This window comes from Cavia porcellus, unplaced genomic scaffold (genome assembly GCF_034190915.1).
Source record: "Cavia porcellus strain 051 isolate PalLab524CR breed Dunkin Hartley unplaced genomic scaffold, mCavPor4.1 scaffold_28, whole genome shotgun sequence".
In the NCBI taxonomy this organism is placed as follows: domain Eukaryota; kingdom Metazoa; phylum Chordata; class Mammalia; order Rodentia; family Caviidae; genus Cavia; species Cavia porcellus.
In genome coordinates, this window is record NW_026947511.1 from 51734337 (window position 1) to 51762177 (window position 27841).

The 27841-nt window shown below is 58.6% G+C and overlaps 3 protein-coding genes across 9 annotated transcripts; all 3 read left to right on the forward strand.

Moving 5' to 3' along the window:
• Window positions 1–209: 209 nt before the first annotated feature.
• On the forward strand, window positions 210–9947 carry Cchcr1 (coiled-coil alpha-helical rod protein 1). Of its 6 annotated transcripts, XM_003473763.5 has the most exons (18): window positions 383–636; window positions 930–996; window positions 1078–1282; window positions 2518–2821; window positions 3348–3511; window positions 3610–3745; window positions 3906–4016; window positions 4204–4353; window positions 4830–4940; window positions 5026–5132; window positions 7229–7341; window positions 7511–7556; window positions 7673–7815; window positions 7893–8081; window positions 8163–8264; window positions 8821–8972; window positions 9070–9229; window positions 9333–9656. In XM_003473763.5, exons 1-18 carry the CDS (start codon window positions 400–402, stop codon window positions 9545–9547), a joined length of 2712 nt encoding a protein of 903 aa, XP_003473811.4. In that variant the 5' UTR covers window positions 383–399; the 3' UTR covers window positions 9548–9656. The 6 variants fall into 6 exon arrangements, with proteins under 6 accessions (XP_063095270.1, XP_063095271.1, XP_063095267.1 ...); XM_063239200.1 differs by lacking the exon at window positions 383–636 and adding an exon at window positions 210–296 and having other exon boundaries at window positions 9070–9947; XM_063239201.1 differs by lacking the exon at window positions 383–636 and adding an exon at window positions 267–329 and having other exon boundaries at window positions 928–996; window positions 9070–9947.
• Window positions 9948–11660: 1713 nt separating this feature from the next.
• Psors1c2 (psoriasis susceptibility 1 candidate 2) lies at window positions 11661–13137 on the forward strand. Its single transcript, XM_003473991.4, has 2 exons — window positions 11661–11822; window positions 12387–13137. The coding sequence occupies exons 1-2, from the start codon at window positions 11762–11764 to the stop codon at window positions 12740–12742; spliced, it is 417 nt and encodes a 138-aa protein (XP_003474039.2). The 5' UTR covers window positions 11661–11761; the 3' UTR covers window positions 12743–13137.
• A 10328-nt stretch (window positions 13138–23465) lies between these two features.
• On the forward strand, window positions 23466–27534 carry Cdsn (corneodesmosin). Of its 2 annotated transcripts, none has more exons than XM_003473764.3 (2): window positions 23466–23631; window positions 25486–27534. In XM_003473764.3, the coding sequence occupies exons 1-2, from the start codon at window positions 23511–23513 to the stop codon at window positions 26877–26879; spliced, it is 1515 nt and encodes a 504-aa protein (XP_003473812.2). In that variant the 5' UTR covers window positions 23466–23510; the 3' UTR covers window positions 26880–27534. The 2 variants fall into 2 exon arrangements, with proteins under 2 accessions (XP_003473812.2, XP_063095312.1); XM_063239242.1 differs by lacking the exon at window positions 23466–23631 and adding an exon at window positions 25030–25051.
• Window positions 27535–27841: the final 307 nt, after the last annotated feature.

Below are 27841 nucleotides of genomic sequence, written 5' to 3' on the forward strand. Positions count from 1 at the left end.
GGAGTAGGTGCCTCCCCCATTGCCCAACTTTCGCCTTTTCTGATTGGTTTATAAATTTTCCCGGGTTCCCGGGTAGGGAGGAGTCGCCAGGGCGCGGAGGCGTCGGACGCGTTAATTGGGCTAGTTTTAGACGCCCCTGCGCCTGCGCACACTTTTCCTCCTTCTTGCTTGGTGAAATAGAGCTTTTCCCCCGGCCCGCCAACCCAGCCGCCTTACGCAGGCGCGCTCGGGGGGGGGGGGAGGCGGGAGCGGGGTGCAAGGGGTGTGGTCACAGGGCCGAGGGACGCTCGAGCTAGGTGAGGGGCGTTCCAGAAGCGTCGGTTGTCGGGGGCGGGGGGTAGGGGGGGTTGGGTGCAGGGGTGGGGTTGGGGGTGGCTGGAGAGGGGCCGAGGGGCTTGGATGAGATGTCGCGGTACTGGCGTCTCTGTCCACGGCCTCCTCTGCCTGGATCACCACGGAGGGGAGGCGGGGCGCATCCCTGCGGGGCGCATGGCGCGGTGGTACCTGGCTGGGCCTTCGCTGGGCCTTGCTGAGCCGTGGCGAGGACTCTGCAGATCGGCCGCGGGGCCCCTGCGCTGGGCGCCTCCGCTCTCACCTCCGACCCGCGGCGGCAGGGATCAGAGAAGCTTGACGAGGGTAAAAACACTGCTCAGAATCCTGAAAGTAGGGGTAGATCGGAGACCTCCCCACGGGCTGCACATCGCAGTAAACTTTCTCCGTGGTGCGGTCTTTAGGCTCGGTCGTCAGGCGTGGGTGTCAGAGATAGGCCTGAACAAGCGAGCGGGTATCACCTGCGCTCTCAGAGAGGGCACTGCTTAGAGTGGGGACCTGGCTGTAATTGATGGCTTGTGACTGTGTTGTGGAAGTTTTCTCTGGGGAAGGCGGCCTGGAAACTGAATCGGAGTATCCTTGTTTGTCCACTTGTTCAGGAGACCGCAGGTGGCTTGAGAGTGAATCTAGAGCTATCAGATGCCTTAGAGATGCTGCCACCTTCAGGTCAGCGGGGCGCCAGGGAGATCTGGAGGGAATCCACGCTTCTCCCTGCAGAACTGACTTCTTGGTCTTGTGACCCTCCAGGTTTCGCAGGGCTGGTCCCCCCCTCCCACTTCCAAGCTCTGCCCCATCCCACTCAGCCCAGAGCGGCTCCAACCCGGGTCGCAGACATTCCCCTCCTCCAGCTCCCGGCCCATCAAGATGGTTCGGAGAGACACCAGAGGCCTCGGGTGACCGCTTGGGAACGGGATGTTTCTGATGGTGATCGTGGACCAGGTTGGAGAGGCAGGTAAGAGCTCATTGCCACCATATTCTGAGAGTTGCTTGCTAGGGACTTTCTTCACTGAGATGTGTTCCTTATCCTGTTCTGGCTCTTGGTTCTGTTACTTGTACTTTTTTTTTGTCTTTTTGAGACAGGTCTTGCTATGCGCTTCAAGCTGGCCTTGGGCTCACTTTATATCCCAAGCAGGTCTCAAACTTGCAAACAATTCTTCTGCCTCAGCCTCCCAAGTGCTGGGATTACAGGAGTGCGCCATCATGTCAGGCTACTTGTGCATTTTCACATGGGCAGTTATTTAACCAACTGTATAAATAGTAATGTCGTGTGTTAGACATTTGAGATGGGAATAACTAAAATGAGTAAGAGGCATCTGACTTAAATTCTCCCTTAATAAAGCATTTAACTGGATGTAGCGGTGCACACCTGTATTCCCAGTACTTTGGAGGCTGAGGCAGGAGAACTGCCATGAATCTGAGCCCAGCTTTGGGCTGCATAGTGAATTCAAGGCCATCTTGAACTACATAGACTTTGTCTCAAAAAAACTCAAAAATTGATTAATAAAGATTTAAAGTTTCAAAGAGGGTGAAGTTAACTAGCAGCGAATCCTAAAGCACAGTTCAGAGCCAGATGATGGGCAGAGAGACCTGGCATGGTGGTACGTGGGTTTGTTCTGAGCTCGGGGCTGAACGTGTGCTGTGCTGTCCGTGAACATTACGGAAATTCTCATTCATGCTGTTTCACCCGTGCGTGTTCCCAAATGTACTAGCTTGACACTCTGCCACTGCCAATCCAGAGTGGCATTAGCCCAGCCTAAAGTAACAGGATCAAGGAGTACTAGGCTGGCGCCAGGAGACAGAGGTTCTGTTTCGAGTTTAGGGTCTTTGCCGAGTCACTTAATGTTCTTAGCCTGCGGATCTCCTTGACTTAAAAAACTAAATCCAGTCATGTGGCTCTCGACCAGAGAGCTCTTAGGAGCCATGTTGGCACCCGTAGGATGCATGCTCTCCAGGGTTCAGTACTGCTGTTTCTTGATGTCAGTAAGGGCTACAGCCTAGCACCTGGCCTTGCGATTAGGTCCCACGAGCCCTAACAGTAATGCCTTGAATACAGAGACCCACCTTCCTCAGCTGCACCTCGCGGTTCCCCACATGTGAGCAGAGAGCTGCTCTTCCTATGGTTGCCGCTTGCCCTACGGCCACCCTCTCTGCACCGGGCCATCTCCTTCCTGCTGTCTATGTTTGAAGGTCCCAGGAACAGGTAGGGTCGCAGGCCCTGAGCCAGCAGGCGGAGCTCATCTCTCGGCAGCTGCAGGAGGTGCGGCGGCTGGAAGAGGAGGTGCGTGGCCTGCGGGAGACCTCACTACAGCAGAAGATGAGGCTGGAGGCCCAGGCCATGGAGCTGGAGGCCCTGGCGCGGGCGGAGAAGGCCGGCCAAGCTGAGGCCGAGGGCCTGCGTGCTGCCTTGGCTGGGGCTGAGGTTGTCCGGAAAAACCTGGAAGAGGGCAGCCAGCGGGAGCTGGAGGAGGTGCAGAGGCTGCACCAGGAGCAGGTAAACTCGGGCAGGAGGGGTTCAGATTCATGACATGGAGCTGGGTAGGGTGAACGGGTGTCACAGAGAGGGCCCCCGGAGCCGTGGAGGGCTCTGGCAAAGGAGTAAACCAGGTCCGTAAGAATCAAGAGAGCCTGGTCTTTGGGGCTGGTTTCTCAGGACTCAGATGGCTTCCCGTCATGAAGACCTCCTTCCCCTTCTGGTTGGACCCATTTTACCCCAGGCACCTGAATCATCTGGAAACCTCCTAAACAGCAGTGAGGAAGTGGGCTGGGGAGGGCTATTCAAGCTGGAAACTCTGCTGCTCTTTGCTGGTGCTGGACCAGCAGCTGGCTGGTCCAGATAGCCCAGTAACCAGATGGCCTGAGTCCCTGCACTGGTGGAAGGAGCAGGCGGCGTAGGCATGCACGGACATTCTCTGTGGTCACGAGTGGGAGGGGAAGGTCAAGGTCCAAGAAGGATAGGCTCAGAAGGCCCTGATGGTGGGGTGAGCCGGGCCCCACTGAGCTCACTCTTCTCTCCACAGCTAGCCTCCCTGAGGCAGGCTCACCAGCAGGCTCTGGCCAGTTTGACCAGCAAGGCTGAGGTCCTGGAGAAGTCTCTGAGTAGCCTAGAGGCCAGGAGGGCCAGGGAAGCTGAGGAGCTGGCCACTACCCAGAAGGAGGCTGAGCTGCTTCGGGGGCAGCTGAGGTCAGTGTGGGGGTGCCAGAAGGGGTCCCAATGGTTGGTACCATGAGGGTCTCCTGGATGCCCCACAAATGGCTGCTGTGTTTCTGCCCCAACCCTAGCAAGACCCAAGAAGATTTGGAGGCTCAGGTGACCCTTGTTGAGAATCTTCGGAAATACGTCGGGGAGCAGGTCCCACCCGAGGCCCGCAGCCAGGTGTGGGAACCAGAGCGGCAGGAGCTTCTGGATGCCGTGCAGGTGGGAGAGAGTCGGGGTGCAGCTGCGGCAGGGCTGTGGGGCATTGGGGCAGGGCTTGGTGTGGTCCTTGCAGAGAGGGACATGGTCCTGGAGAGGAAGGCAGTGCTGTTCGGGGTCGGCAGAGGCACAGGGGCCCTGAGACTCATTCTGCCTGCCACAGCACCTTAAGGAGGACCGCGCCAGCCTGCGCGCCACTGCTGAGCTGCTGCAGGTGCGCGTACAGAGCCTGGTGCACATGCTCGCCCTGCAGGAGGAGGAGCTGACCAGGAAGGTAGGGATCCTGGGGGGACCAGGGCCAGGTGTGCTGCCAGGACCACCGCAGCTGCACCCCGACTGGGTCTCCCTTTCCGCAGCCACCAGCACCTGCTGTGACTTCTTGCTCAAGCGGGACAGAAAAAAGCCAGGGACAGCATCTCTTCCTCTCCTCTGCTAAGAGCCACACTTTCTTCTGCCCACAGGCTCCTCCTCCAGGTTGCCTGGAGCCAGAGTTTGCTGTGAAGCACCAGTCCTTGCTGAACCTCTGGCGGGAGAAGGTGTTTGCCCTCCTGGTGCAGCTCAAGTCCCAGGAGCTGGAGCACAGAGACTCGGAGAAGTTGCTGAGGGGACAGGTTGGTGGCCCTGCTCCTCTTTGCACAAGGGTGACATTCAGTAAATACTTGGTGAAGCAGGCATGGCGGTTACACCTGTAATCCTGGCTCTGTAGGAGTCAGAGGCAGGAGGATCACAAGTTCCAGCCCAGCCGGGGCAACTTAGCAAGACCCTATCTCAAAACAAAAAGTGAAAAGAAAAGAAAAAAAGCTGGGGCTTTAGCTCAGTGCAAAAGCAAAAGATAAATAAAAAATTAGTAAGTGACTGAATGATTCCCACATGCGGGGACTCAGCCTGAGTCACACAGACAAATTGGTACTGTGTGAGCACACGTGTTCTAGCAGGGAGACTTAGTACAGGACAAACGGAATATCGAGCAAGGCTGTGTGCTTAAAGAAGCCCCTGACACAGAAGCCTCTTACAGGCCATGCATCTGCCGGCAGTGGCCTGGTAGGGGCGGCTGTGGGAGTCTGCCAAGTGTCCTGTCCCGAACTAGGTGGCTGAGCTCCAGGAACAAGTGACAGCCCAGAGCCAGGAGCAGGCCATCCTGCAGCGCGCCCTGGAGGACCGAGCTGCGGAGGTGGAGGTGGAGCGCGTGGGTGCCAAGGTTGGTGAGAGACGTGGGGGCGCCAGGCTGGGTCTGCCGGCTGCACTCCAGGAGGAGAACCCTGCCCTTTACCTCAATCTCCCAGGCCCTGCATATGGAGCTGAATCGGGCTCAGGAGGCCCAGCGGCGGCAGCAGCAGCAGACGGCCTCAGCAGAGGACCAGCTGAAGCTAGTGGTCGCCATAGTCAGCAGGTGTGGGGGCAGAGGGGTGTGTGTCCCCCAGTTCCTTCTTCAGGTTGGTGAGGGGAGCTTGCAGCTGCAGTGCCTGGCTGGATGTGTGCTGCCCTCTGGCGGCTGCTGTGTGTGGCTTCCCTGAGGCGGCCCTGTGTGCCCCAAGCTGGAGGTGAGGTTGCTGCTTCCCTGCAGCTGGGGGGGCTGACCCGAGCTAAGAGAGGCAGCCGGAGGGGGTCCCTGCTTTAACCATCCTTAATTGTTGCAGATGTGATGCCTGATGTGCCCCCCCTCCTTTTTTTCTTCTCTCTACTTTTTTTTTCTCTAGTTTGTTTTGAGACACGGTCTCAAACTCAAACCCGCCTGCCTCAGCCTGCTGAGAGCTGTTAGGATTACAAGCACGCGCTATGCTCTGCTTCCTCTCTGCCATCTTATAGGAGTGTGCTGTTTGGGAAGAAATGTTAGTCTGTCTTTTCAAAGCTGCCCCTCCTTGCTTACTGGGTGCCACCTGAATGTACACCGCAGTCCTGAGTCAGTCCCAAGCCGATGTCTCATGCCAATTTCCAATTGTCTGTTCCTGACAGCTGTTGCATCGTTTTTAGCAGCGAGAGTGCCACGGAAAAACAAAACCCAGTAACAGCCGCTGCCCCAGTAGTCCAGTGCCCACGCCAGGCTGTCCATGTGTGGCCTTTAGCACAGAGGCCGGCTCTGAACAATTGAGCGGGGACAGTTTGGGGTTCTGTAAGATTATGATGCAGGCTGGATCCTCGCTTCCATTACTGTTTTCTTGGATTTGAACCTTAAGGGCTGATTCACTTTTTTTTTTTTTTTTATCGGTACCAGGGGTCGAACTCACGACTGCACAATTGCAAGGCAGGCGCTTATGCTGCTGAGCTAAATCCCCAGCCCCTAAGGGGCTGATTCACTTTTAAAAATTCTAAAAACTCTGCCAGATGTGGTGGTACATACCTGTAATCCTAGCACTTGGGAGACTGAGGCAGGAGGATCACTGTAAGCTTGAAACCAACCTAAATAACATAGCAAGACCCTGTCTTAAACAAAAAAATCTTAGCCAGGCACAGTGGTGGCACATGCCTGTATGACAGTACTCAGGAGACAGGAGGATTGTTGTTTAGTTCAAGGCTAGCTCATACTAATTGTCAGAATTAAATGAATTTGGGGAACTCTTGCCCACACACCGTACACTGTGTGTCGCCTGCCCTGTGGCTTGCGTGTTCAGAGGTTCACCCTCACTGCTAGAACAGACAGGTTCACCTGGCCTGGACTCTAACTTTGGGACTGGGAGATCGAGGAGTGGTTTTGCTAATGGTTTATCACCAAGCACCCCTCCAGGCGTAAGTGATGGAAATCGGAGGTGATGTCAGGTTTGTTCTTGAGGCTCTGGGTGGCCTGGAGTCTGTCTGGAAAAGCTGGACAGTCACCTCCTGCCCTCAGTGTTGGGGTGCCTTCTGTCCCTGATGAAGGCACCCTTCACTGCTCAGCCAGCACCATTACCCTTGTTCTGCTGCCGGTGGAGGCCTGAATTCCTCAAGGAAGCCCCGGCCCAGCCCTGCATACGCTGGCCTCTCCCAGTGTCCGTGTCTCTCTTCCGGAGCCCGTGGGTCCCGCTGCAGTGGCCCAGACAGTGATCAGGTTGTAAGAGGTGAACTTAGCGGTCAATTTAAAATCTGCCTGGCCAGCCCGGTGCAGCACCACAGCCAGGGTCACCTGTGAGTGAATGAGGCTTTGGGAGGACACCTAGATACAAGAGCAGTGGTCCTCCTGCATCAGCCTCCAGAGAGCTGAGGGTACAGCGTGTGCCCCGCCCCGGCTAACCCGTCCTTTGCATTGGACGCTGGCAAAGGCCCTCAGATCCTCGCCTTTGTCTCTGCTGCTGTTCTCTTGGCACCTGCTAAGGACCTGGGGTACACTGCACAGCAGCTCCAGCACCTGCCAAAGCACTGCCCCTCCCATGCCTCTGCTTCCGTCCTTGTCCTGTGCCCTCCCCTGCCTCCTCCCTGTGTGTAGCACAGGATGGGCAGTTGGTCCGTCTGAGGCCCCGCAGGCCCTTTGAGGGTGAGCCAGGCTGGCAGGTCAGTGTCCTGTGTCCCCTCCAGCTGCCAGATGGGCCTCCAGAGCACCATGACGAAGCTGGAACAGGCTGTAGCCCGGCTTCCCAGCCTCAGCCACCGACTCAGCTATGCTACCCGCAAGGTGCACACCATTCAGGGTGGGTGGAGCAGTGTCCCACCTGCCCCACCACCCTGGCCCAGCTCTCCCTGGCCCCGCCCCACCCCCACGCTCCTGCTCACCAGTCCCTGCATCTTTCCCCTCTGCTCCTCTGTCTCCCCTTTCAACCCCTGCAAACCCAGCTTTTTTTGCCTTTTGACCCCCCCTAGGCCTGATGGCTCGAAAACTGGCCCTGGCTCAGCTGCGCCTGGAGAGGTGAAGTTGGGGTGCTGTGAGGTGGAGGGGGTGGTGTGTGGGGGCACAGCTTTAGGGTGCTGGATGTTTGGGGTCAGGCTGGGTGACTTCTTGTGCCCATTCCCCTCCCTGTCCAGCTGCCCTGCACCTGCACCCCCAGCTGATACCAGCCAGTGCCTTGAGCTGCAGCAGCTTCGCGAAGAGCGGAACCGCCTGGGTGCGGAGCTGCAGCTGAGTGCCCGCCTCATCCAGCAGGAGGTGGGCCGGGCACGGGAGCAAGGTAGGCCTGGGGAGGTGCTCGAGGGGTGGGGTGGGGCTCTGGGGAGAGGCCTGAGCAAGCACCTCGCTTCCACCCAGGGGAGGAGGAGCGGCAGCAGCTGAGCAAGGTGGCCCAGCAGCTGGAGCAGGAGCTGCAGTGCGCCCAGGAGTCCCTGGCCAGCGTGGGGCTGCAGCTGGAAGCCGCTCGCCAGGGCCAGCAGGAGAGCATGTTGGAGGCCACCAGTCTCCGGCAGGAGCTGACCCAGCAGCAGGAGACCTACGCAAGAGGTGCAGGGACGGCGGTGCCGAGGATGCCCCCCTGGAGAGAGAGGGGCTTCTCCTGATGTCCCCTCCCTACCTTTATCCCAGCTCTGCAGGAGAAGGTGGCCGAAGTGGAGGCCCGGCTGCGGGAGCAGCTGTCGGATGCAGAGAGGAGACTGAAGGAGGCGCGGAGGGAGCAGGCCAAGGCGGGTGCGATGCACTGGGGACGGGACCCTTGGGGTGGGGGCAGCACAGTGATTGTCCCCTGCTGAGCATGCTGTGTGGCCGGTGCCAGGGCGGCGGGCGAGACACATCGCACAGAGTCAGGGGCTCTGTGCCCTCCATGCCCCACAGCAGCTGCCCCACCAAATGCCAGGTAGCTGGCCGGTGACTCGGGATGGCTGTCCCCGCTCCCCATGCCATGCCTGCACACACATGTCTGTGTACATGTTTCCTGAATCACTTGGGTTGCAGACAGACTGCACTGTGTCTCCTGCAAATAAAAAATTGTAGGTGCCACGAGCGCTAAGGTCCGACCTGCAGCGCCTGTTCAGCCCCCTAAGGAACTCTGGAGGTCAGGGCGGGTAGGTGCTTTGGGGTCACAGATGTGAGGGGACCCAAGCAGCTGCTCCCGCCCCCACTGTACGGAGGAGACACTAAGATCTCAGAGCAGAGCAGCTTCCCGACCAGGGGCCGTGCTCCCCCAGGCCTGGGCCTCGCTGCCCCTGGGCTGACCCCACCTGCCGTGTGCCCGGCGTCTCCACAGTGGTCTCCCTGCGCCAGATGCAGTGCACAGCTGCCCGGGAGAAGGAGCGGAACCAGGAGCTGAGGCGTCTGCAGGAGGAGGCTCGGAAGGAGGAGGGGCAGCGGCTGGGCCGGCGCTTGCAGGAGCTAGAGCGGGACAAGAACCTCATGCTGGTAGGGACACTGGGCCGGGGCTGCCCTGGGGCCGGTCCAAGGCTGGGGTGGGTGAAGGTGTGGAAAGCGGGGTGACATCTGATGCTCTCCTTCCCAGGCCACTTTGCAGCAGGAGGGTCTCCTCTCCCGTTACAAGCAGCAGCGCCTGTTAGCGGTTCTTCCCACCCCACCACCAGAAGAGGGGAAGCCGGTGGAGTCAAGCTCCAGGCCTTCAGGTGCCATGGCGGCCGAACCGTCCCCCAGGAAGCCCGGAAAAGGTGATGGGCTCAGTGCAGGGTGGGGCTTGGGAGCACCAGCCTGGGGCGCCCTCCAGGACCCCTCCCACCTGCGCTCCCATCATCCCTGGCATCTCCTCCCCAGGGTCACTGGCTGTGCTGCTGGACAACCTGCAGGGCCTTGGCGAGACCATTACCAAGGAAGAGGCTGTTTGCCAGGGGGACAGCCATCGAGTTCCTGCTCCAGTCCACGGCTGGGCAGCTGGGGGCGGGAGTGGCCATGGCCCGGCGGCTGGGTCCCCAGAGGCGGTGCTGGAGAGTGGGATGGGCCCTGTTGTGTCCGATTCCAACCTCTGCTAGACCTGAGCTGTGCACCAATAAAGAGACTTCAGTGGAGGGGCCAGGGCACGCGTGAGAGCGGTTCCCCGCAGAGCCCTCCCCGGCCCCTTTGGAGAGGCTCCGAGAAGCACTTGTTTTTCCTTATTCTCACCTTTTGCCTTAAACTTTTCTAGCCAGGGCCAGGGGTTTAGCTCAGTGGCCTAAGCGCCTGCCTGGCAAGCATAGAGTTGGGAGTTCAACCCCCAGTACCAAAAAAATATCTTCCTAGCCCGCTGTGGTGCCATATCCTGTAATCCCAGCACTCCAAGAGGCTGAGGCAGGAAGATCAAGGCCAGAAAAATACAAGGGCTGGGGATGTGGCTTAGCGAAGGCCTTGGGTTCAATGTCTAGTAACAAAAAAATTAGTAAATACTGGCTCGTTTTCCCTGGGATGTGACACATGCTGGGGAGGGGAGGGACGCACTCACCCATTCAGCAGCCTCTGCTGGCACTGTCCAGTGGTGAACTGTCCTGGAGAGCAGGAAGACAGCCTCAGGGTGGCTGGGCCTGGTGGCGCACTCCTGGATTTCCAGCACTCAGGAGGCCGAGGCAGGAGGGTCACCATGAGTTCGAGGCTAGCCTGGGCTAATAGTGAGATCCTGTCTGGGGGTGGAGGGGGAACCTCAGGACAAAGGAGCGCAGCCGATAAATGCCAGGAGGAGCAGTGAGATAGAGAGATGACTGGGAGGGAACAAGTGACTGCTGAGGCCCAAGCCGGGGACAGGATGCTGGCTGCTGGGGAGAAGCCATTGCTAAGCGAGGAGTTAGGATTTTATTCTGTGTCAACAGAAAGCCTTGGAGCCTTTTTAGAATCTTGATGTGATTCGGGTTATTATTATTATTATTTTTTGGTCTTTTTTGAGTTAGGGTCTCACTGTGTAGCCTAGGCTGGTCTCCAGTTTGCAGTGATCCTCCTGCCTTGGCCTCCTAAGTGCTAGGACTACAAGTGTACACTACCACACCCAGTTTACTTACTGATTTTTTTGAGACAAGGTCTTATATAGGCCAGGCTGCCCTTGAGCTCAGAGATCCTCCTGCCTCAGGCTCCTGAGTGTTGGGATACAGGTGTACACCATCACATCCAGCCTGTTTTCTCTTATTTTTAAAGGGAAGGTCTTAACTATCACATCCAGGGCAGTGACCATGATCCTTTTAGCTTTCAAGCAGCCTGCTGTGGCTCACGTGCCATGGGTTTGCCTCTTGCATCAGCCTCCCATGACCTGGGAATGCAGGCCACAGGGTTACACCACCACTGTGCTAGATTTGCATTTTTAAGAGGTCTGTGGGTGGGTTATAGGAAGGGGAGCCAGCTGGAAGTGGGGGGCGCCCGGGCAGGGATGGTCCAGGATGCAGTTGGGGGTCTGGCTGACCGAAGGCCCACCTCCCGGTGAGGGAGGCCAGCTGGGAGCAACTTGGGGAACTATGGCCACTACTGAGTTACAGGAGGACATCAGAGGCAGAGCTGACCCAGCAGGAACGGGCACTTGGGGGAGCCCTGGAACTGAGGCCCTGGGTGGCTGGGCAGGGGCCCTTTGCCAGGAGGAAGAGGCCAGGTAGAGAAGCCTGGCAGTGACTGATGCAGCCAGCGCCGAGCGGGGAGGAACCGGGATGTCCTCTTCCTCTGTCCTCACCTTGGTCACCTGGGCGGCCCTGGGAATTGCCCCTGCCACTGCTCAGGAGGACCTGAGTGTGGAAGGAAAGTAGCAGGGTGCCGGGTGGAGAAGGAAGCCCAGGACGGCCACGGGAAGGGGGCTGCAGCCTGCGTCCTGCCCGAACCCTGTAATTAGGGCCCACGCTTCCCCACGCTGCTCTGGGCCAGGTTCACTCCCATCCTTTGGCTTCTGATGGTGACTATCAAGGGGGAGAAAGGCTGGGTTCCTGTGAGCATGGAGACGGCAGTTGGGTATCGCTGCAGGTTGTGGGTGGGGTGGGTTATGAAGATGAGGATGGAGGGACCCAGGACCCGGGTCATGATTGGGAGAGCCAGCGGCCGGCTGCTGGGCTGGGGGCCTCAAATAAGAGACGCCACCATAGCTACCTCTGGCTGGGGTTTCAAACAGGTTTGACCAGTCAGGTCCCATTGGGATTTCCTGTGTCCCTGGGCAGCCCCTCCCCATAGATTGGCCTCCTGCCCTATAAAGGCTCTTGGGGATCCCAGGCACCCAGACTCGGCACCCCAGCTTTGGGGACCAGTAGATGGCCATGAAGCTCAGCTGGACACTCGTGGGGGTCCTGGTCCTTTGCCTGTTTGCTGGAGGTGAGCCGGGAAGACACCAGGAGCTGCTGTAGGGTGAGGGGGTGGCTGAGGGCACCTTGGTGAAGGTGACCCACTAAGAAGGAAGGGCTACACTGGGCAGCTGCAGTGCAGGAGGCTGGGGGGAAGCAAGCAGCTGCAGTTTGTCAAAATACAGATTCTGCTGGTCTGAGTGAGGCTGTGGACCAACTGCGGGGACCAGCAGTGTGGACAAGTGCTCACTGGAGTGAGGGGCTGTTAGTGGGGTCCCTGCAGGGGTGGTCTGGGAGCTCCTGGGCCCAGCTATAGACCACTTCGGTGCAGACCAGTCCAGGCCCAGGCCTGGGATGTCCCAGTTGGGGCGTGGTTTATCAGAGGGAGAGGAGGTAAAGGCTGCACAACCGCGGTTCAGAGCAGCCTGGAGTTGCTTCGTGCGTGGGAGAAGCAGGACGAGTGCTTTGAGGGCCACTTTGAGGTTCGTGGGCTCAGCTCAGGCTGTGTCCCCCTCGTAGAGGAGCTCTGTCTCCTGCCTGGAGCTGGGGTGTGAAGATCAGACCCTCACCACCTCTTCCTGTTCCTCCTGGACAGGCATCTCAGGCAGTGAGGACCACCCGGCTCCCCGATCTGCAGAGGCCAGAGAAGAGGAGGGGCCCCCACCACTGCCTCACGGCCCTCCAATTCCCGGGGATCCCTGGCCAGGGGCACCCCCTCTCTTTGAGGACCCCCCACCCCCAGGCCCCAGCCATCCCTGGACAGACCTGCCTGACAGTGGGGTGTGGCCACCTCAGCCCCCTAGCACCGATCCCCCCCAGCCTCCCCGGCCTGATGATCCCTGGCCGGCAGGACCTCAGCCCCCAGAAAACCCCTGGCCACCCGCCCCCGAGGTAGACCACCACCCTCTTGAGGAGCCAGAGCTTGACCCACCCCGGGAAGAGCACAGATGACAGGGTCCCCAGGCAGAGCGCACCCAGGCCATCTCTACCCTTCTGCTTCCTTTTAAACTCCAGTTTTGTCTGACTCCTTATTCCTTTCCTCATTCCCTCAGTTTTGTTCTGAACATGAAGGCGTCCTTAGTATTTAGTCCCCTCCGGGGACCCACATTTAGCCCGCACGTCCCCTTCTGTTTTTCTCCGACACCAAAGCACGCACTCCTACCTCACCCGCTCCTCTCCCTGCCCCTGCCTCCACCTCCTCCGGATGCCTGGGGTCTGTGACGCTGGACAGGGCCCCCAGCAGCGCTCCCTGCTGCCACCTGGTGGTCTACAGCTGGGACCCACCGGTCGACAACCACGGAGAGTCCGCGAAATGGAAAGAATAAAAATGTTTTCTTAATTCTGAATCTGAGATGCTTCTTTACAACGATTAAGTTTCTGATATTCAGATCCCTTCTTTCCAGCCCCAAATTTACAGAGATCCGGAAGTAATCTGACTTCCTGCCCTGCCCCCGGGCCAGGCAAAGGTGCAAGGGAAGGACTGGACATGCGTCTGCCAAGGTTGCCAGGATATCTGCCCCTCATTTCCGCCTTTCTGGGGCCCCTGTGCTGACGAATGGGAACACAAGTTAGGCATTTCTTTAATGGCATATGGTCTGCATACCTCTGGGGCACACGCAGGCTGCTGAGGGGCAGTGGGCAGTTTTAAGGGGATCAATTTCCAGAGGCACGTGTACCCCTTCCTAAGGCAAGTCTTGTGCCAGTTTCGGCCTGACCTGGGTGCTCTTCCTGGAGCTTCAAAGGTCAGTGAAAGATAACTTGGCCCACTCCAGCCCACTGGGAGATGCATGTTCCCCAGGTGCACACCTACAATCCTGGCTCCTCGGGTCTGGGCAACTCAGTGAGACAGTCAAACTAAAAGGACTGGAGTCCGGACGTCCTAATGGTTTAATGTCAGTCAAGTGCCTCACCAGGGGTGGGGCCGAAGCCGGCCTCAAAGAAACTGCAGGGCATGCCCTTCAATCCACCCACAGGACACACAGTTCACTTATGTGGTTACTCCCATTAAAACTGACAGGTGACAGAACCAAACTAAGTTTAGGGGTAAAGAATAATCTTAGAACGCCTAAGAGTTGTAGAGGTAGCCAGTTACAGTGGTGCTTGCCTATACCGGCTCCTCAGGAGGCTGAGGCGGGAGGATCTCTAGAGTCCAAGAGTTCAAGAGGAGCCTGGCCAACAGGAAGAGGTTGTCTCAATAAATAAGCAAACAAAACAATGGTAAAAAGACCAGGGGTAAGACTAGTAGAATTTAATAGCCCGGGAGCTGGCCAAATTCACCAGTTCAGGTCAATTCATTCATTGATCCGGGTACGATACCGGCCCCTCCCCAAGCCCACAACGCCGGAAGGCGCAGAAGGCCGTTTAAACAGGCGGGCAGATGAAAAGGAAGCCAGGACAGGCAGGACTGACGCGCCAGGCTGAACAACATCACACGTAGTGAGGAAGCACATAACTAAGTAACGACATGAGTAATCCCAACGCGCTGGCTTGGCAACAGACGCCAAGCTCACAGCAGCGGGTGGGAATCCGCCACCCGGACCTGCAGCGAGGGCGCCTGCGCAGGAGGAGGGCCGGGAGAGGGCGCCTCAACTGCAGCACGGCGCAGGCGCGGGAGTCGCCGCGCATGCGCAGAAGCCGCCCGGCGCCCTGTGCCTTCCTCTTGAGGGGCTTGCTACTTTCGGGGGCACTGGAACGTGTAGGTGCCCAGCGGCTGGCAGGCCCCTGGTCCCCTGTGGGTTTTCCCTCTGCAGTCGTTTCTGCCCGTGGAGGCCTCTCCAATACCTGTGCAAAATGTCCGTATAGGCCAGCAACTTGCAGTCCTCTTGCCTCAGCCTCTCCAGCAGCCGAGATTAAAGTTTACTTGAATCTGTTTCTGGGGACTCTGCCCTATAAAAGTGATTTTGCTACTGAGCACTGCAGCTTCTTCTGTGCATGCCTCCCGTCCCGGGGCAGTCTCGCTAAAGGTCCTGTGGATTCAACTCTCTCTTAATTTGCACAGTAACGCTATTTTATCAGCATTTTTTTTTTTTTTTTGTCTTTTTCATTTTTATCGGTACGGGGGATCGAACTCTCGACCGCCTGCTTGCAAGGCAGGTGCTTATGCCGCTGAGCTAAACCCCCAGCCCCCATATTTTATCAGCATTTTAAGGAAAAGAGGAACAGGGCTTGAAGAGGTAGTGACTCATGCAAGGTCACACAGGGGACAGGTACAGAACGGGGATGGGAACTCTGGTGTGCTGTGTGCGCTAGCAACTCCTGATTGTAACCAGCAGCCCTCACTCTGCCCCTGTGGGTCTGTGGAACCCAAATACAATGGCTGGGCCACACTGGACGCTGAATGTGCGTCTTATTACTGGCTGAGTCCGTTAACGAATGGTAAGAAGATAGATTGAAATAGTCCGGGTGAGGGGTTCTTACCTGGAGGAAAAGATGTTGTTGGACAGGTAGGCTGGGGAAATGAAGGCAGGTCTTGGTGCAGGTTCAGGAGCTCCTGTCTGAAAACTCCCGTTAGAACTGTACCCAGGATGAGGAGCATCCTGTCTGGGTAACCTGGTAGAGAGGCATGGGAGTATGGGATGGGACAGAAGAAAGCAGTCTGGACTCACACTAACCCTCACAGCCTCCCAGGCCACTGAAAAGTTGTTAGTTGGGGAAGGAAAGAGAAAAAAAAAATGTTCTTGTCTTTTTGAGACAGAGTCTCACTGTGCAGTTCAGGCTGACCTTGAGCTCACTTTGCAGCCCAGGCTGGTCTCAAACTTGCAAGATCCTCCCACTTCAGCCTCCAAGTGCTTGGATTACAAGCATGCACCACCATGACAGGCTCTTTTTTGTCCTTTTGAGACAGGGTCTCACTGTACAGCTCAGGATGGCCTTGAGCTCACTTTGTGTCTTAAACTTGCAACGATCCTCCTGTCTCAGCTTCCTGGGGAAAAAATGTTGTTAAAAGAGAGAGAAAAGGAAGGAAACTGAGTTCCTGGTGTGGCCTAAGTAAGCAGCTAGCGCTCCTGACACCACATTGCACAACTCCACATGTCACGTGGGTTTCCACATCTTTCTCTTCATATAAAGTACAAGCTTCTGAAGATAGGGACTTGGCCATGCCTGTTTTTGTATTCTTTACGTCTCTAAGACAAATCAGTAGCTCCATTTCGCAGGTTAGAAAGCTACTCTAAAGCCAGGCATGATAGAGGGTAACTGTAATTCCAACTACTGGAGGATGAGGCAGGAGGCTTGTGAGTCTGAGGCCAGTCTGCCTTCCACCGACACAAAGGAAACCACTGAGCTCTGGGAGAGGCCACTTCCTGTCTAAGGCATATCAAAGTCAAGACCAGGTGCAGGACTGCTTGGCTCCAAACCAGTCCTTTTGAAGTAACAGGTGGGAGAGTGAGAGGGAGAAGGAGGAGGCGTGAGGTACCTGGGAATTGAAGGCCTATTAATAGGTGGTGGGTACTGGCACTCAGCATGCCATGTCTCTTAGCTGGACAGGAGCCTGCGTGGGACACAGCGGGTGGAGTATTAACACAGGGAGGCCCATTGTGCCAGCTGACCTCAGGGTAGACAGTTCCCACTCCTGTCCATCTGCCGTGGCGGGCCTCACCCATGGGTGAATATAGTGGAGACATGGTCACATCCAATGTCAACACGGAGTCATGGGGTTACATAATAGATAGGATCACAGGTCTATGGAACAATAGCCCTGTGCCTTGGGCATAACATAGGCAATAAGTATGTGGTCAGGGAGAGAGAAGGCCTGAGAACCAGTATCATGGTGTAATCCAATGATGGGAGTCCTGGGCCCAGCCCTCAGCCCTGGGCAGGCCAGTGCTGTCCTGGACCAGACGGGCGAGATGCTTGCCACCCTGCTTTGAAGATCGTCAGTGAGGGAAACTCCAAGCCACTCATTTGTTCCCTGTTGGCCCACACGTCCCGGTCCTCACCAGGCTCCTGCTGTGTGGGGTGCTGGGTGGCGGTGACAGTGCTAGGAAGCAGTTTCAGTCCTCCCTGCCCTCAAGGAACTTTGTGTCCAGGGAGGAAACAAACATGTGCATTGTGACAGCAGGCTGTGATAAAAGGTAAATTAGAGAGGGGCGCAGCTGAGTGGACGCCCAGGAGGGAAGTCCCAGGTCTTCTGCCACTTGCTTGGTTTAGATTGTTTGACTGACAATTTGCTTTTTAAACTTAGACTCTGTTATAGTCTATCTGTCTGTCTCCTCCTTGTCCCTCCTCTTTCCTCTCTTTCTTCCCAGATGGAGTTTGGTGTGTGGCACAGGCTGCTCTCAGATCCCACCTCGTGCTCTCCAGCACCTGGAACCACAGGTGTGACCCTGTGCCCCTGGCTCCAGATCTTTAACCAAGGGCCACTAGGGCCAGGCGTTGCTTTGAACAACGTGACCAAATCCAAAAGGCACAGTCGCCCCCAGCATTCCCTTTTGCAGCACAACCTCAGCTCCTGCCAGTGACACCACCAGCAGCGTGTGACTGCTTCTGTCCCCCCTCGGCCATCGGCTCTCGGAGTGACACTGGGGTGCGATTTAGTCCTGATCGCTAACTGCCCTGGCATCGCTGAGCTGTTCTCCTGTGTATTTCCCACACGGCCACCAGGGGGCAGCCTAGCGGCTCGCGGGCGCCCGTTTAGCTCTTTGGGTGACCTCCTCCTGTGAGCACTCAGGAGAGTCCTCTGAGTCACCAGGGTGACCCCTCTGTGTGATCTAGGCATGTGAGACGAGGCTAGGGCTGTGCAGCCCTCAGGAGGATTCAGGCACGTCATTACCTCTCAGTGCGCTTGTGTTTACTTCCCCGCAGGCAGGCAGGCACGTGGAGGTGCAGGGGCAGCAGGCGGGTGAAGGGACGGTGGGCAGTGGGTGCCAGTTGTGCTCAGGGCAGCGGTGGCAGGGAGAGGACAGGGATAGGCTGGTAGCCCCGGGTCGCATGTACACTGAGGCCTACCAGTCCAGGGCTCATCCCCCACTGGTGGGAGGAGCATTGCGCTTAGCTCCCAAACTTGTATTTGCAACTCTGAAGGTCAGGTGGAAGCTTCTGTGTCCCAGGTCACAGAGGGAATCTGGACAAGTCCTGCACACAGACCTGTGCTGTCCAGGACAGAACTTCCTCCAGAGAAGCTGGTGCAGCAGAATCAGCCTCAGCTCTGGTGACAGACCGCGTGGGGATCAAGACACTCTGGGTGTCGGAGAGGCTCTGTCCACCAGGAGCCCTTAGCTGGGGACACTCAGGCTGCCCAGGAGACAGGGGGCCCGCTGCCCTGGGACCTGGGGCTCAGAGAGCCTCGTCCAGCGTGGGAGTCCTCGGGTGCAGGCTCCTCCAGCCTCTTCCAAGGCCTCGAGGCAGCACTGGGACTCCCTGGCTCTCTCTGACTCCTGCAGGCTTTCTTCTGCCGGGTCCTGCGGGATGCGGGGAACTGGGTGACCAAAAACAGTAAACACACTGAGAGCTCTGGCGGGAGGGATGATTGTTCAGTAGGGAGGCACCAAGAGGCCGGCTTCCCTGATCCCCCAATCCCAGGACGGAGAAGGGGAGAAGCTGCGTCCTGTGAGTGCCACCGTGGCCTCCACAGCGCGGCCTCCTGGACAAGAGGCTGGGGCCGAGCAGCGGGGCTCGCGTGCTGGGGAGCAGGGCTGCCCCGCGGCTGAGACCCTGCTGCTTTTCAAAAGGGGGCAAAGGGACGAGGATAAGGGTATAGATAGCCTGATGAGGTCCCACCCCACCTCCGCAGGATCGTGCCTGCCCGGGAAACCCCCGCGCTTCCACCCGGGCGCATCGCGTCCCGCTGTGCGCTGTAGGCGTGGGCGTAGCGCAGCGGCACAAGGCAAACGTGAGGTCGTGAGTTCGATCCTTTGCACCAAAACAAAAACAAAAAAACCGAAAACCTGGGCTGTAGCAAGAAGGTGACAGGAGAGCCAGTCACCCGGCAGGAATGCGGGCGGGACGAGGGCGCACGTGTGTCCTCCGTGTGTCCTCCCGCCCAGACCAAGGCGGCCCCGCCCGCATTTGCAGCGCTGCGCCCACCCACAGTGGGTGTGGCTGGAGGGAAAGAGGTCGGGAGCCGCAGAGGAGGACACTGTCGCTGGGCCTCGCCCCACAGTCCAAAAGGGGGCAAAGGGACGAGGATAAGGGTGTAGATAGCCCGCGCGTGGGGCCCGTCCTTCCCCCTCTTCCAGGATTGGAGCCTGAAGCTGCCCTGGCTCTGACCCCGTCCTCGTCCCTGTGGCCCAGCGCGGGTTCCTGGGTACCTGAGCATCCAGGCCAGGAGAGAGAGCGTGTTCAATGCGCCGGTCCGGGAGCTTACAAGGAGTCAGGCCAGGCAGGGCGGGGACTCCGCCTTTGACCACAAGGAAGACCCTCAGAAATAAGCGGGTGACCCCAAGAGGGAGGATAGGACAGGACGCTTGGACTAAGGGGGGTGGGGCGCAGGTCGGGGGTGAGGGGGAGGATGCACAGGGTGCAGGATAGGGACGTCCCAGGGCCACCCGTGTGGGTTGGGCCTGGACAGTCATCTTCCACAAGGGAGCAGAGGGGCAGCGACTGGAGAGAGGGCAGATGAGAGGGGAGGCAGTGGACAGCCCCAGGCCCGAGGCCCCTGGGTGGCCTCTGTCCACCTCTTCTGCTGCAGGTGAGCTGTCTCCCAGTCGTTCCTCCCCCCAAGCCGAAGCCTCTGAGGCCACAGGTGAAATGAAGAGGGACCTCAGGGGCCGAGCACCCTCTGGCTTGGGCTTCTTTGGGATTTTGAGAGCAGCAAGGACATTCTCTCTAGGGATTCCGTACACAGGCTTACAAGGTGTAAACAAGTTGGGACCCCTTGAATGGTTACCATTGCACAGCTGGCCAGGGCAGAGGATTCGTGTGCGCGGCCTTCCTACAGCCTGGGTTTGAGCTGTTTCCAGATTTCTCGCTTGCAGGCAGCTGGTCCTGATGCATAATTTAAAATCAGTTTCCTCCTCTGTGAAATGGGTAAAAGCAGTTGCCCCACAGGGCTGCTGTGAAGATTAAACTAGGAGACAGGCTGAGGACCAGGATAGCGTCTGGGCTGCCGGAGCCAGGCAGGAAGTGGGGTTCTCTTGCCCTGGCTTCTGCTTTGACCGTGTGGTTCTCCCATTCAAGGCCTCTGGTTCTCCTGTGCCCATCTGAACTGACTCCATCTCCGTTAAAACCCGAACCCCTTTAGGCTTCTGTAGTCACCTGCAGCGCAAGAGCCTGCCCACCTGTCAGTCTGTCCATCTGTCCCACAGGGCCTCAGCCTGTGCCAGGCAACCACTCTTGACTCTCCATCCTCACCCTCCCCAGCACCGACAGGCCTGGCTCGGAGCTCCGCAGGGCCCAGGGAGAGTTCTGCCACGTCTTCCAGGCTGAGGGCCACCTACTTCTCTGCACTGCACTGTGCACCCCAACTGGCCTGCCGCTCCTTTGGGGCAAGGCACAAATCCTCCTCCTTGCCGTAACTTCCAGAGGGAAGCACATGTTCGCCCAGCTTGGGAGCTCCTGGCGGGGCAGATGGCAGCACGGAGCTGCTGTGGTCAGGGGAGATCTCCTCCCCCAGGAGTGCGGCTGCCCCCAAGGCTCTGCTCTGGGCTTGGCTTTCCTTTTGGTGCTGGAGGTACCCCTGCACCCCCACTTTCTCCTGCTGCCCAGCCATCACGGGGCTCTCTCTCTTTCTGGTGGGGCCGGGTGAGAACCTTACTGTAGAGGCCAGTAGACCTGCCTGTATGTCTGTGGACATCACCCAGGTGACCAGATTCCCAGAGGGCGGCATGCTGTGTGCACACCCAGCCAGGTTAACGGGGAGCACAGTGTGACGTCCCCAGTATCTGCAGGGAATGCAACCCGGGAGCCCAGCCGTGCCCAGCCCTGGACGCACCAGGCTCTGACTTTTCCCTTTTTCCTTGTCTAGGATGAAGCTCGACATACACATTAGGTGCAGTAAGAAATGAAATAGAATCATCATAGCAGCATTTGGGTTATAAGAAAAGTTATTTAAAATGTATGAATTGTTTATTTCTGGAATTTTCCATTTCTTTTCAGACCACACTCGACTATGAGGAACTACAACAGCGGAAGGAGAAACCATGGCTAAGGGGCCGGTGGCAGCACGCGGCTGGGCAGGGTCACAGCGGAACAGGAGCGTGCATGGCGTGGAGCTCAGAGGGCCCGGGCTGGGCAGGGCAAGCTGGACCTGCAGCCCAGGGTGGCGGGGCGGGCAGGGTGGACAGGAGCACAGGAGGAGAGCAGCCTGGAATGTGGCACGTGGGTGGCTGGAAGCTGGCGGGAGGCCGAGAGAGACTGAGCCTCCTCCAGCTTGGCCGTCCCGCCAAGGTCTGACAGCAGCGGGGAGGAATGTGGAAAAGAAACCAAAACAAACTGTGCCACCTCTGGCTTGTGCTGGAAAAGAAAATCCCACATGCCCTGGGTCTCCTGCCTCCTCCCCGCCCACTGGCTGCAAGGCCCCTGCCCCTCACCCCCACTCCCTTCCTGCCCCAGTAGCAGGAGCCTCCTTCCCAGGTCCGGTGGGTCTGGCAGTCCAGGGAGGGTGCCGCAGGCCTGCGGTCCAGAGAGCGGCAGCCGTGTCTAACGGCAGCCGGGCCTCAGTCCGCCTGCTGCCCTGCCATGGGCAGTAATAGGAGCAGCCGTGGAGCTCTGTTTGCTGAAGGCTGATGTCGGGGCTACGCCCCTCTCCCATTTCTTCCTCCCGGTAATTTCTTGTTAGATCTTTGCAAAAACTCCCAGTGCTGGTGTTATTTAAAAAATCCTCCCCACCTTTCTTATCTCATGGTACTGGGGGTCACACCCAGGGCCTTTACACTGAGTTATATCCCCTCCTGATTTTGGGGGGATCCAGGGTCTCTCTAAGATGCTACATTGCTCAGGCCGGTCTCAGACTTAGAGTCTTTCTGCCTCAGCCTCCCAGAGCGCTGAGATTATAATACAGTTGTGCACCACTGTGACCAGCAAAATATCCCCATTTTACAGGTAAAGAAACAGGTCAGGTGGGCTGGGGTCACAGCTCAGCGGCACAGTGCCTGCCTGGCAAGTACAAGGTCATGAGATCTATTCCCAGTACCCCAAAAATGAAAATAAAATAAAGAAAGAACCAGGTCAGGGAGCTTTCGTGAGCTGTGTGAAGTCAAAGGGTGAGCCGGGATTTAAACCTCCATCGTTCTGATACTAGAGGAAGAGGTTTCGTCTGTATAGTTCCCTAACACAACCCTAACCCTAACCCTAACCCAACACCGATCCAAACATACCCTAACCCTACCCAACCCCAACCCTAGGCAGCTAACTCTCACCTTCTTCTTTTTTTTGAGACTGGGTCTGGCTATGGAGTTGTCCATCACCGAACTCACCATGTAGCCCAGGCTGGCCCTTAGTTTGTGGCAATCTTCCAGCCTTCCAAGTGCTGGAATTATAGGGGTGCACCACTGCACCCCATTTAACCCTAACCTTCTAATGGTAACCATAACAATAACCCTAACCCTAACCTCCCAGGTCCCTCCCCCTTCCCATGGGTCCTTGGTCCCAGAGGGTGGTCAAGGGCCGTACCAGGTGCGGGCCAGTAGCTGCACGTGGTTGTTTACAGTCAATGAATTAAATTTATGTGACATGTAAGAGTTGCTCCCTTAGTGGGTTACAACAGCCCTAGCTCCAGGTGTTTGGTGACCATGTGGCCAGATGGCACGGGACTCCGATGTCACCTCTGGCCTAGGGCTGAAGGCTGGTTGGGAGACCCAGAGAATGGGAGGCCAATTGGGGAGACCAACTGAAGGGCGGGGGGAGGCGATGCCTTCAAGGGGAGACAGGAAGCTGTAGAAGTAAGCTGGGGTGGGGAGGAGGCTCCGCCAGGCCAGCCATCGGAGGCGAGGAGGGCACAGGAGTCTCCCAGGCCCTCCCTCGATACTGATACTGGGGGCAGTGCTCTGAGCAATTGGCCAGGGTGAGGCCGGGCCACAGAGGGAGGGCCAGACCTGCAGGGAGAAGCCACCACCCTCTTCGCAGATCCCCAGCCCTGGTCCTCTGAGCTTCAGGGCCCGGAGCCTGCCAGCCCTCCTTAGCGCTACCCAGACTGTCCTTCCCTGGCTGCTTCCTGCTAGCTCATCCGGGCTCGTGCGCCAGCTAATGGGGACCAGGCCCCCACCTCTGCAATTAGCCCCATTAGCTGCTTGCTCAGCCCTGGGCCCTGGGTCACCTCTAGGGGAGAGGCTGTGAGTAGCCTGTGAGTAACTGAGGCCCAGCTGTGACAGGTGGCCCCAGCTCGGGCCACCCCCAGGCTGAGCTCCAGTACCCCCAGAAGGGAGACATCAGGCAGCTGGGGTCTGGGGACAGGTGACAGGCATGTGGCAGGCTGGACTGGGGCAGTGGCACCAGGGGAGATGGGGGGCAGGAGGAAAGTGGAGGAGGGACAGGGTTCCAAGGGAAGGGGTGGATGGGGACAGGAACCCTGGGGGTCGTCCCACGCAGCGGGGCGGAACAAGGCACTTCCTGGGTGCAGAAGAGAAAGCTGAGATGCCCACGTCTCCAAGGACAGGAGAGCAGGGGGTCACCCCGGCCGACCTGAGGAGGCAGAGGGTGAAGCAGCCAAGTGACTGGGTCCCCTCGGCCGAGCCCCCACTCCACGGCAGAGCTGCTGAGTAGGCAGATGCACGAGCTGATTACTCCAGCTCCCGGCCACGCCAGCCTCCCCAGGCCCCTCCCCACAGTGACTCCTGCCCGGAGAATGTCCAGCCCTGGCATAAAGGCCACGGTGTCTCCGGGCCGCTGTCAGTCAGGAGGCTGCCCATCCACCATGGGAGGGCTCAGGGTGACCATCTTGCTGCTGGCTGGCCTCCTCCTGCCAGGTAGGAGGCTGGGACCCTGGAGGTGGGGAGAAGGGATGCAGATCCCAGGATAGGGCAGGCTGGGCCTGCAGGGTCTCAGGACAGACCCGGGCAAGGGATGGGTGCTGGACCCTGACCTCTGAGCCCAGAGGCGGCTGTTCCTGACCTTGTCACCTCGGTGAGTTACTTAAGCATCTGATCTTGGGTGCTGAAACTCTGCATGGGCTGCATGGTGGCATTCAGCCAAGTCCCGGCCTGGCTCAGTTCTGCGTGTGACCTGGGCTCCGGCTGGGAGGGCCACGCAGATGCTGCACTGACGGTGACAGGAGTGCTGGGAGCTCGAGACTGGATGGATGGCTCCTGGCCATAAACCTGCTGTGTCTCTCAAGTCTTTTTTCTGTCCTAACGGCAGTTTGGATCATTACAAGAATCTCTGGAGAGACGGGTTATTCCCGCTCTGCCGACGAGGACCCTGCAGCTCAAGGGCCAGAACAGGGCTCAGGGTCAGTTAGAGGCAGCTTGGTCAGGCCCAGCGGCAGTGGCCCTGTTCTGCCCGTCACTTCAAGAGGCTTCATGACCTCCCCGCACAGGGGAACGGGGCGGGTGTGTGTGTGTGTGTGTGTGTGTGTGTGTGTGGTGTGCCCAGGGCCTCTGGCTGACTTCAGGTGAAGACAAGGGCACAGCAGTGTACGAAGCCAGGACAAGGGTGCATGGAGGTGGCAGGGCTGCCTGTCTAGAGCCCCTGCTGGGTTGAATGTCTCACTCATGTGCACAGGAGCACGGAGAGGACAGCGGCAGCGGGAGGCCACCCAGTCCCTGGTGTCAGGCCAAATCCCAGGGGTCTCATAACGTGCTGCTGTGTGCCTCTGTCTGCGCCCCGGGGGACTCATGCAGGAGGCAGAGAGCGGGCAGAGGGTGGAGGAAGGAGGTGGCTCCGCCTCTGGAGAGGCAGGGCCGGTGACAGCAGCTGATTGCGGTCAGGCCACGAGGCTCTCAGGCTCTCGTGCCTGTGTCCTGGGGCTGGGCCATCCAGGCAGAGGTGGCTCCGGGCGTGGTGCCCGTCGCACTGGTACTGGCGGGTTCTGAAGCAACAGGCGCGCGCCCCCACATCCTGGGCCCGCCCAGCTTTACTGGCGTGGCCAGCGCTGACGCAGGAAGCCGGACTCTGCAGCCCTCGAGCACTCTGGCCTTTGCGGCAGCCCTGTGCCGCGGGTTCTCTCGCCCAGCGTCTCTGTGTTCCCGGCCTCTGTCGCTTTCCCTTTCACCTCCTCCTCGGTCTCACAGCTGCCACCAGCACCACTCTCGGAACTCCACCTTCAGTCCTTTTTAATTTTGGGGGCGAATACGGATACTAACAATCAAACTTGAGACCTCACACTTGCCAGGCAGGCTCTTGTGCTGCTGAGCTAAGTCCCCAGCCCCTTTAATTTTTAATTTTGAGGTAAGTTCTCTGGAAACTTCCCAGGCTAGGCTGGACCCCGCCGTCCCCTGCCCCAGCCTCCCAGGACACTGGTTACAGGTGTGTGCCGCCACACCCAGCTGGCCCTCGGTTTCCTCCGATTTCTCTCTCTCCGTCTCAGCTCTGCCTCCCTTCAGATCCGTTTGTTCCCCTCCGCTGTTATCTGTTCCTTCTTCCTGCGGTGCCCGGCACTCTGGATTTTGCCATCTGTTTTTTGGGAGTCAGCTTCCTCCCCACTCAAACCCTCTTCCTAGAGCAGGGACACTGCCCATCTCCTGCCGCCTCAGTGTCCTTTAGCTGCTTCTCTCTTTCCTGCGCCCCAGAGCTCTGCTGGGTTCCTCCGGGAGAGACCAGAGTGACAGGAGCGGGAGGTAGCGTCCTCTCTCTGCCTGACTGACCGCTGCTTCTCTCCCCAGGGACCTTGGCTAAGAGCATCCGGACCTTCTCAGACCCCTGCAAGGACCCCACGCGAATCACCTCGCCCAATGACCCCTGCTTCCTTATGAAGGGCCACTCTGGTGGCAGCAGCCTCAGCAGCCACGGCGGCTCCAGCAGCACCTTCAGCAGCTCTGCTTCTGGTTCCAGCAGCTCCGGCGCTGGATCTGGCCGACCAGGTGTCTCCCAGAGCGGCCCTTCGGGAACTGTGGTGTTTAAGCCGGGGCCAGCCCACGCCCAGGTCAGCTTCTCCTCCAGCTCCAGCTCCCAGGGCTCCTCCGGCTCCTCCCAGTCGGGAACCAGCAGCCGAGGGCCTGGGAATGGCTCCGCTCTGCCAACTGACGACTTCTCACACTCGGTGTCAGGCTCGTCCCAGTCCCGGTTCCGAGGAAGCTCCAGCTCTGGGTCATTGGGCAGCAGCTCCAACCTGCGTCCCTGCAGCGCCAACGTCCCTGACTCTCCCTGCAGCGGGGGGCCCGTGGTCTCACAGTCCGGCTCCTACATCTCCAGCTCCCACTCTGTGTCGGAGGGGAAGAGGCCCGTAGTGGTGGTGGTGGAGCAGCACGGCTCTGGGGGCCCCGGAGTGGTTCAGGGGCTACCCTGTAGCAATGGTGGCCCCTCGGGCAAGCCCTGTCCCCCTATCACCTCCGTGCAGCAGCCCTACGGTGGCTATGAGGTGGTAGGCGGCTCCTCTGACAGCTACCTTGTCCCGGGCATGACCTACAGCAAGGGCAAGATCTACCCTGTGGGTTACTTTACCAAAGATGGCCCTGTCAGGGGCGCCCCAGGGGCTCCTCCACTTGCAGCCGGGCCCCCCATCTCTGAGGGCAAGTACTTCTCCAGCAACCCCATCATCCCCAGCCGCACCTCCTCAGGTTCCTTCCAGGGAGGAATGCCCCCCGCCATTGTGTTCCAGCCTGTGGGCTCCGGGGGGGTCCAGCCTTGTGGAGTCAGCATCTCAGGGTCTAAGGGGCCCTGTGGTCCCTCGGGTTCTGGGGTGCACATCAGTGGTTCTAGCTCTTCCTACCAACCCTGCGGCAGCTCTTCCCAGGGGCCTTGCTCCCCGTCAGGCCTCAGCTCCCTCAGCGGCAGCTCCTCCTCGGGCACCAAAGTCATCCTTCAGCCTTGTGGCAGCAAGTCTGTTTCTGCGGGCCACCCTTGTATTTCTGTCTCCTCGTCGACCTTGAGTGGGGGTCCTGATGGCTCTCCTCAGCCCGATCCATCTGCTGGTGCCAAGCCCTGTGGCCTCAACAGCCCTGGGAGTATTCCCTGCCGCTCCATCCGGGACATCCTGACCCGAATACAGCCCCTGGGGCCCCAGCTAGCAGACCCTGCGGTCTTCCTGCCCCAGGGAGAGGAACCTTCGAGGTCCTGAGCCAGCTTTGCAGATGCATGTGCATGGTGCACCTGTGCTCCAGCTCGCAGTGGGGAGACGCCGGGCCAGGTTGGGGCCAGCTGTGTCCCCCCACCCCGCCCAGGGCTGCTTGATACCCCAGGATCACCACTGTCTCCACTGTCCCAAGCCCTGGCCTGCCTCTCCTCACTGCCCTACTCCAACCCTGCTCTTCTGCCCTCTGCCAGGTCCCATGGCCTTGCCAGCTCTCCTGAGGTCTCTAGGATGACCAAGACAGATGAGCGCTGGTTAAGCCCACCCATTTGGGGTCTCAGCTGCAAACCCCGAAATGTGCCCACCCTTTGATGCCCAATGTGTCATCCTGACAGCCCTGATGGGTTCTGCCAGCCTGGGGCTTAGCTACCTCTAACATGGCATCCACCCAGCTTGGGACTGGACCCCCCAAAACTGCAGCATCTCTCTCCGAAAGTACCTTCTGAGTTTCTCTTCTAGTTCCAGAAACAACCCCCCCCCTTTTCCCACATGCACCAAGCCCTCTCCAACCCCAAGGCTCCACAACCACCCATGAGCTCGTACCCCCAGCCCAACTCCATAAGGGCTGTCCCCAGCTCCCCTTTGCGGAGGGTCTTTGCAGTCTCTACCAGCCTCCCAGGCAGGCAATAAAGGCTTTTTCTTATCTCTGTCTTTGTGTCTCAGCTGTGCCAAAAAGCCTAACACCCCCCTCTGCCAAATAAGCAAAGTCCAAGCCATTCCCCAGACAGCGCCCAGGCTTCCTGAGCCCTGCTGATTATCTGCTCAGCTGGATTGGTTGGGGTCTCCCCCAGCCTAGCTCCCCCTTCAATGAGCCACCTCTTTGTCCTTCTCTCATCTCTGCCCTTGTGTTACCCCATCCACCACTGACCACCTCGAGTCTCACAGTTCTTACAGGTGAGCCATCTCTCGCTTTAGGGTTCTTGTCTCCACATCAGGAACCCCAAACACAC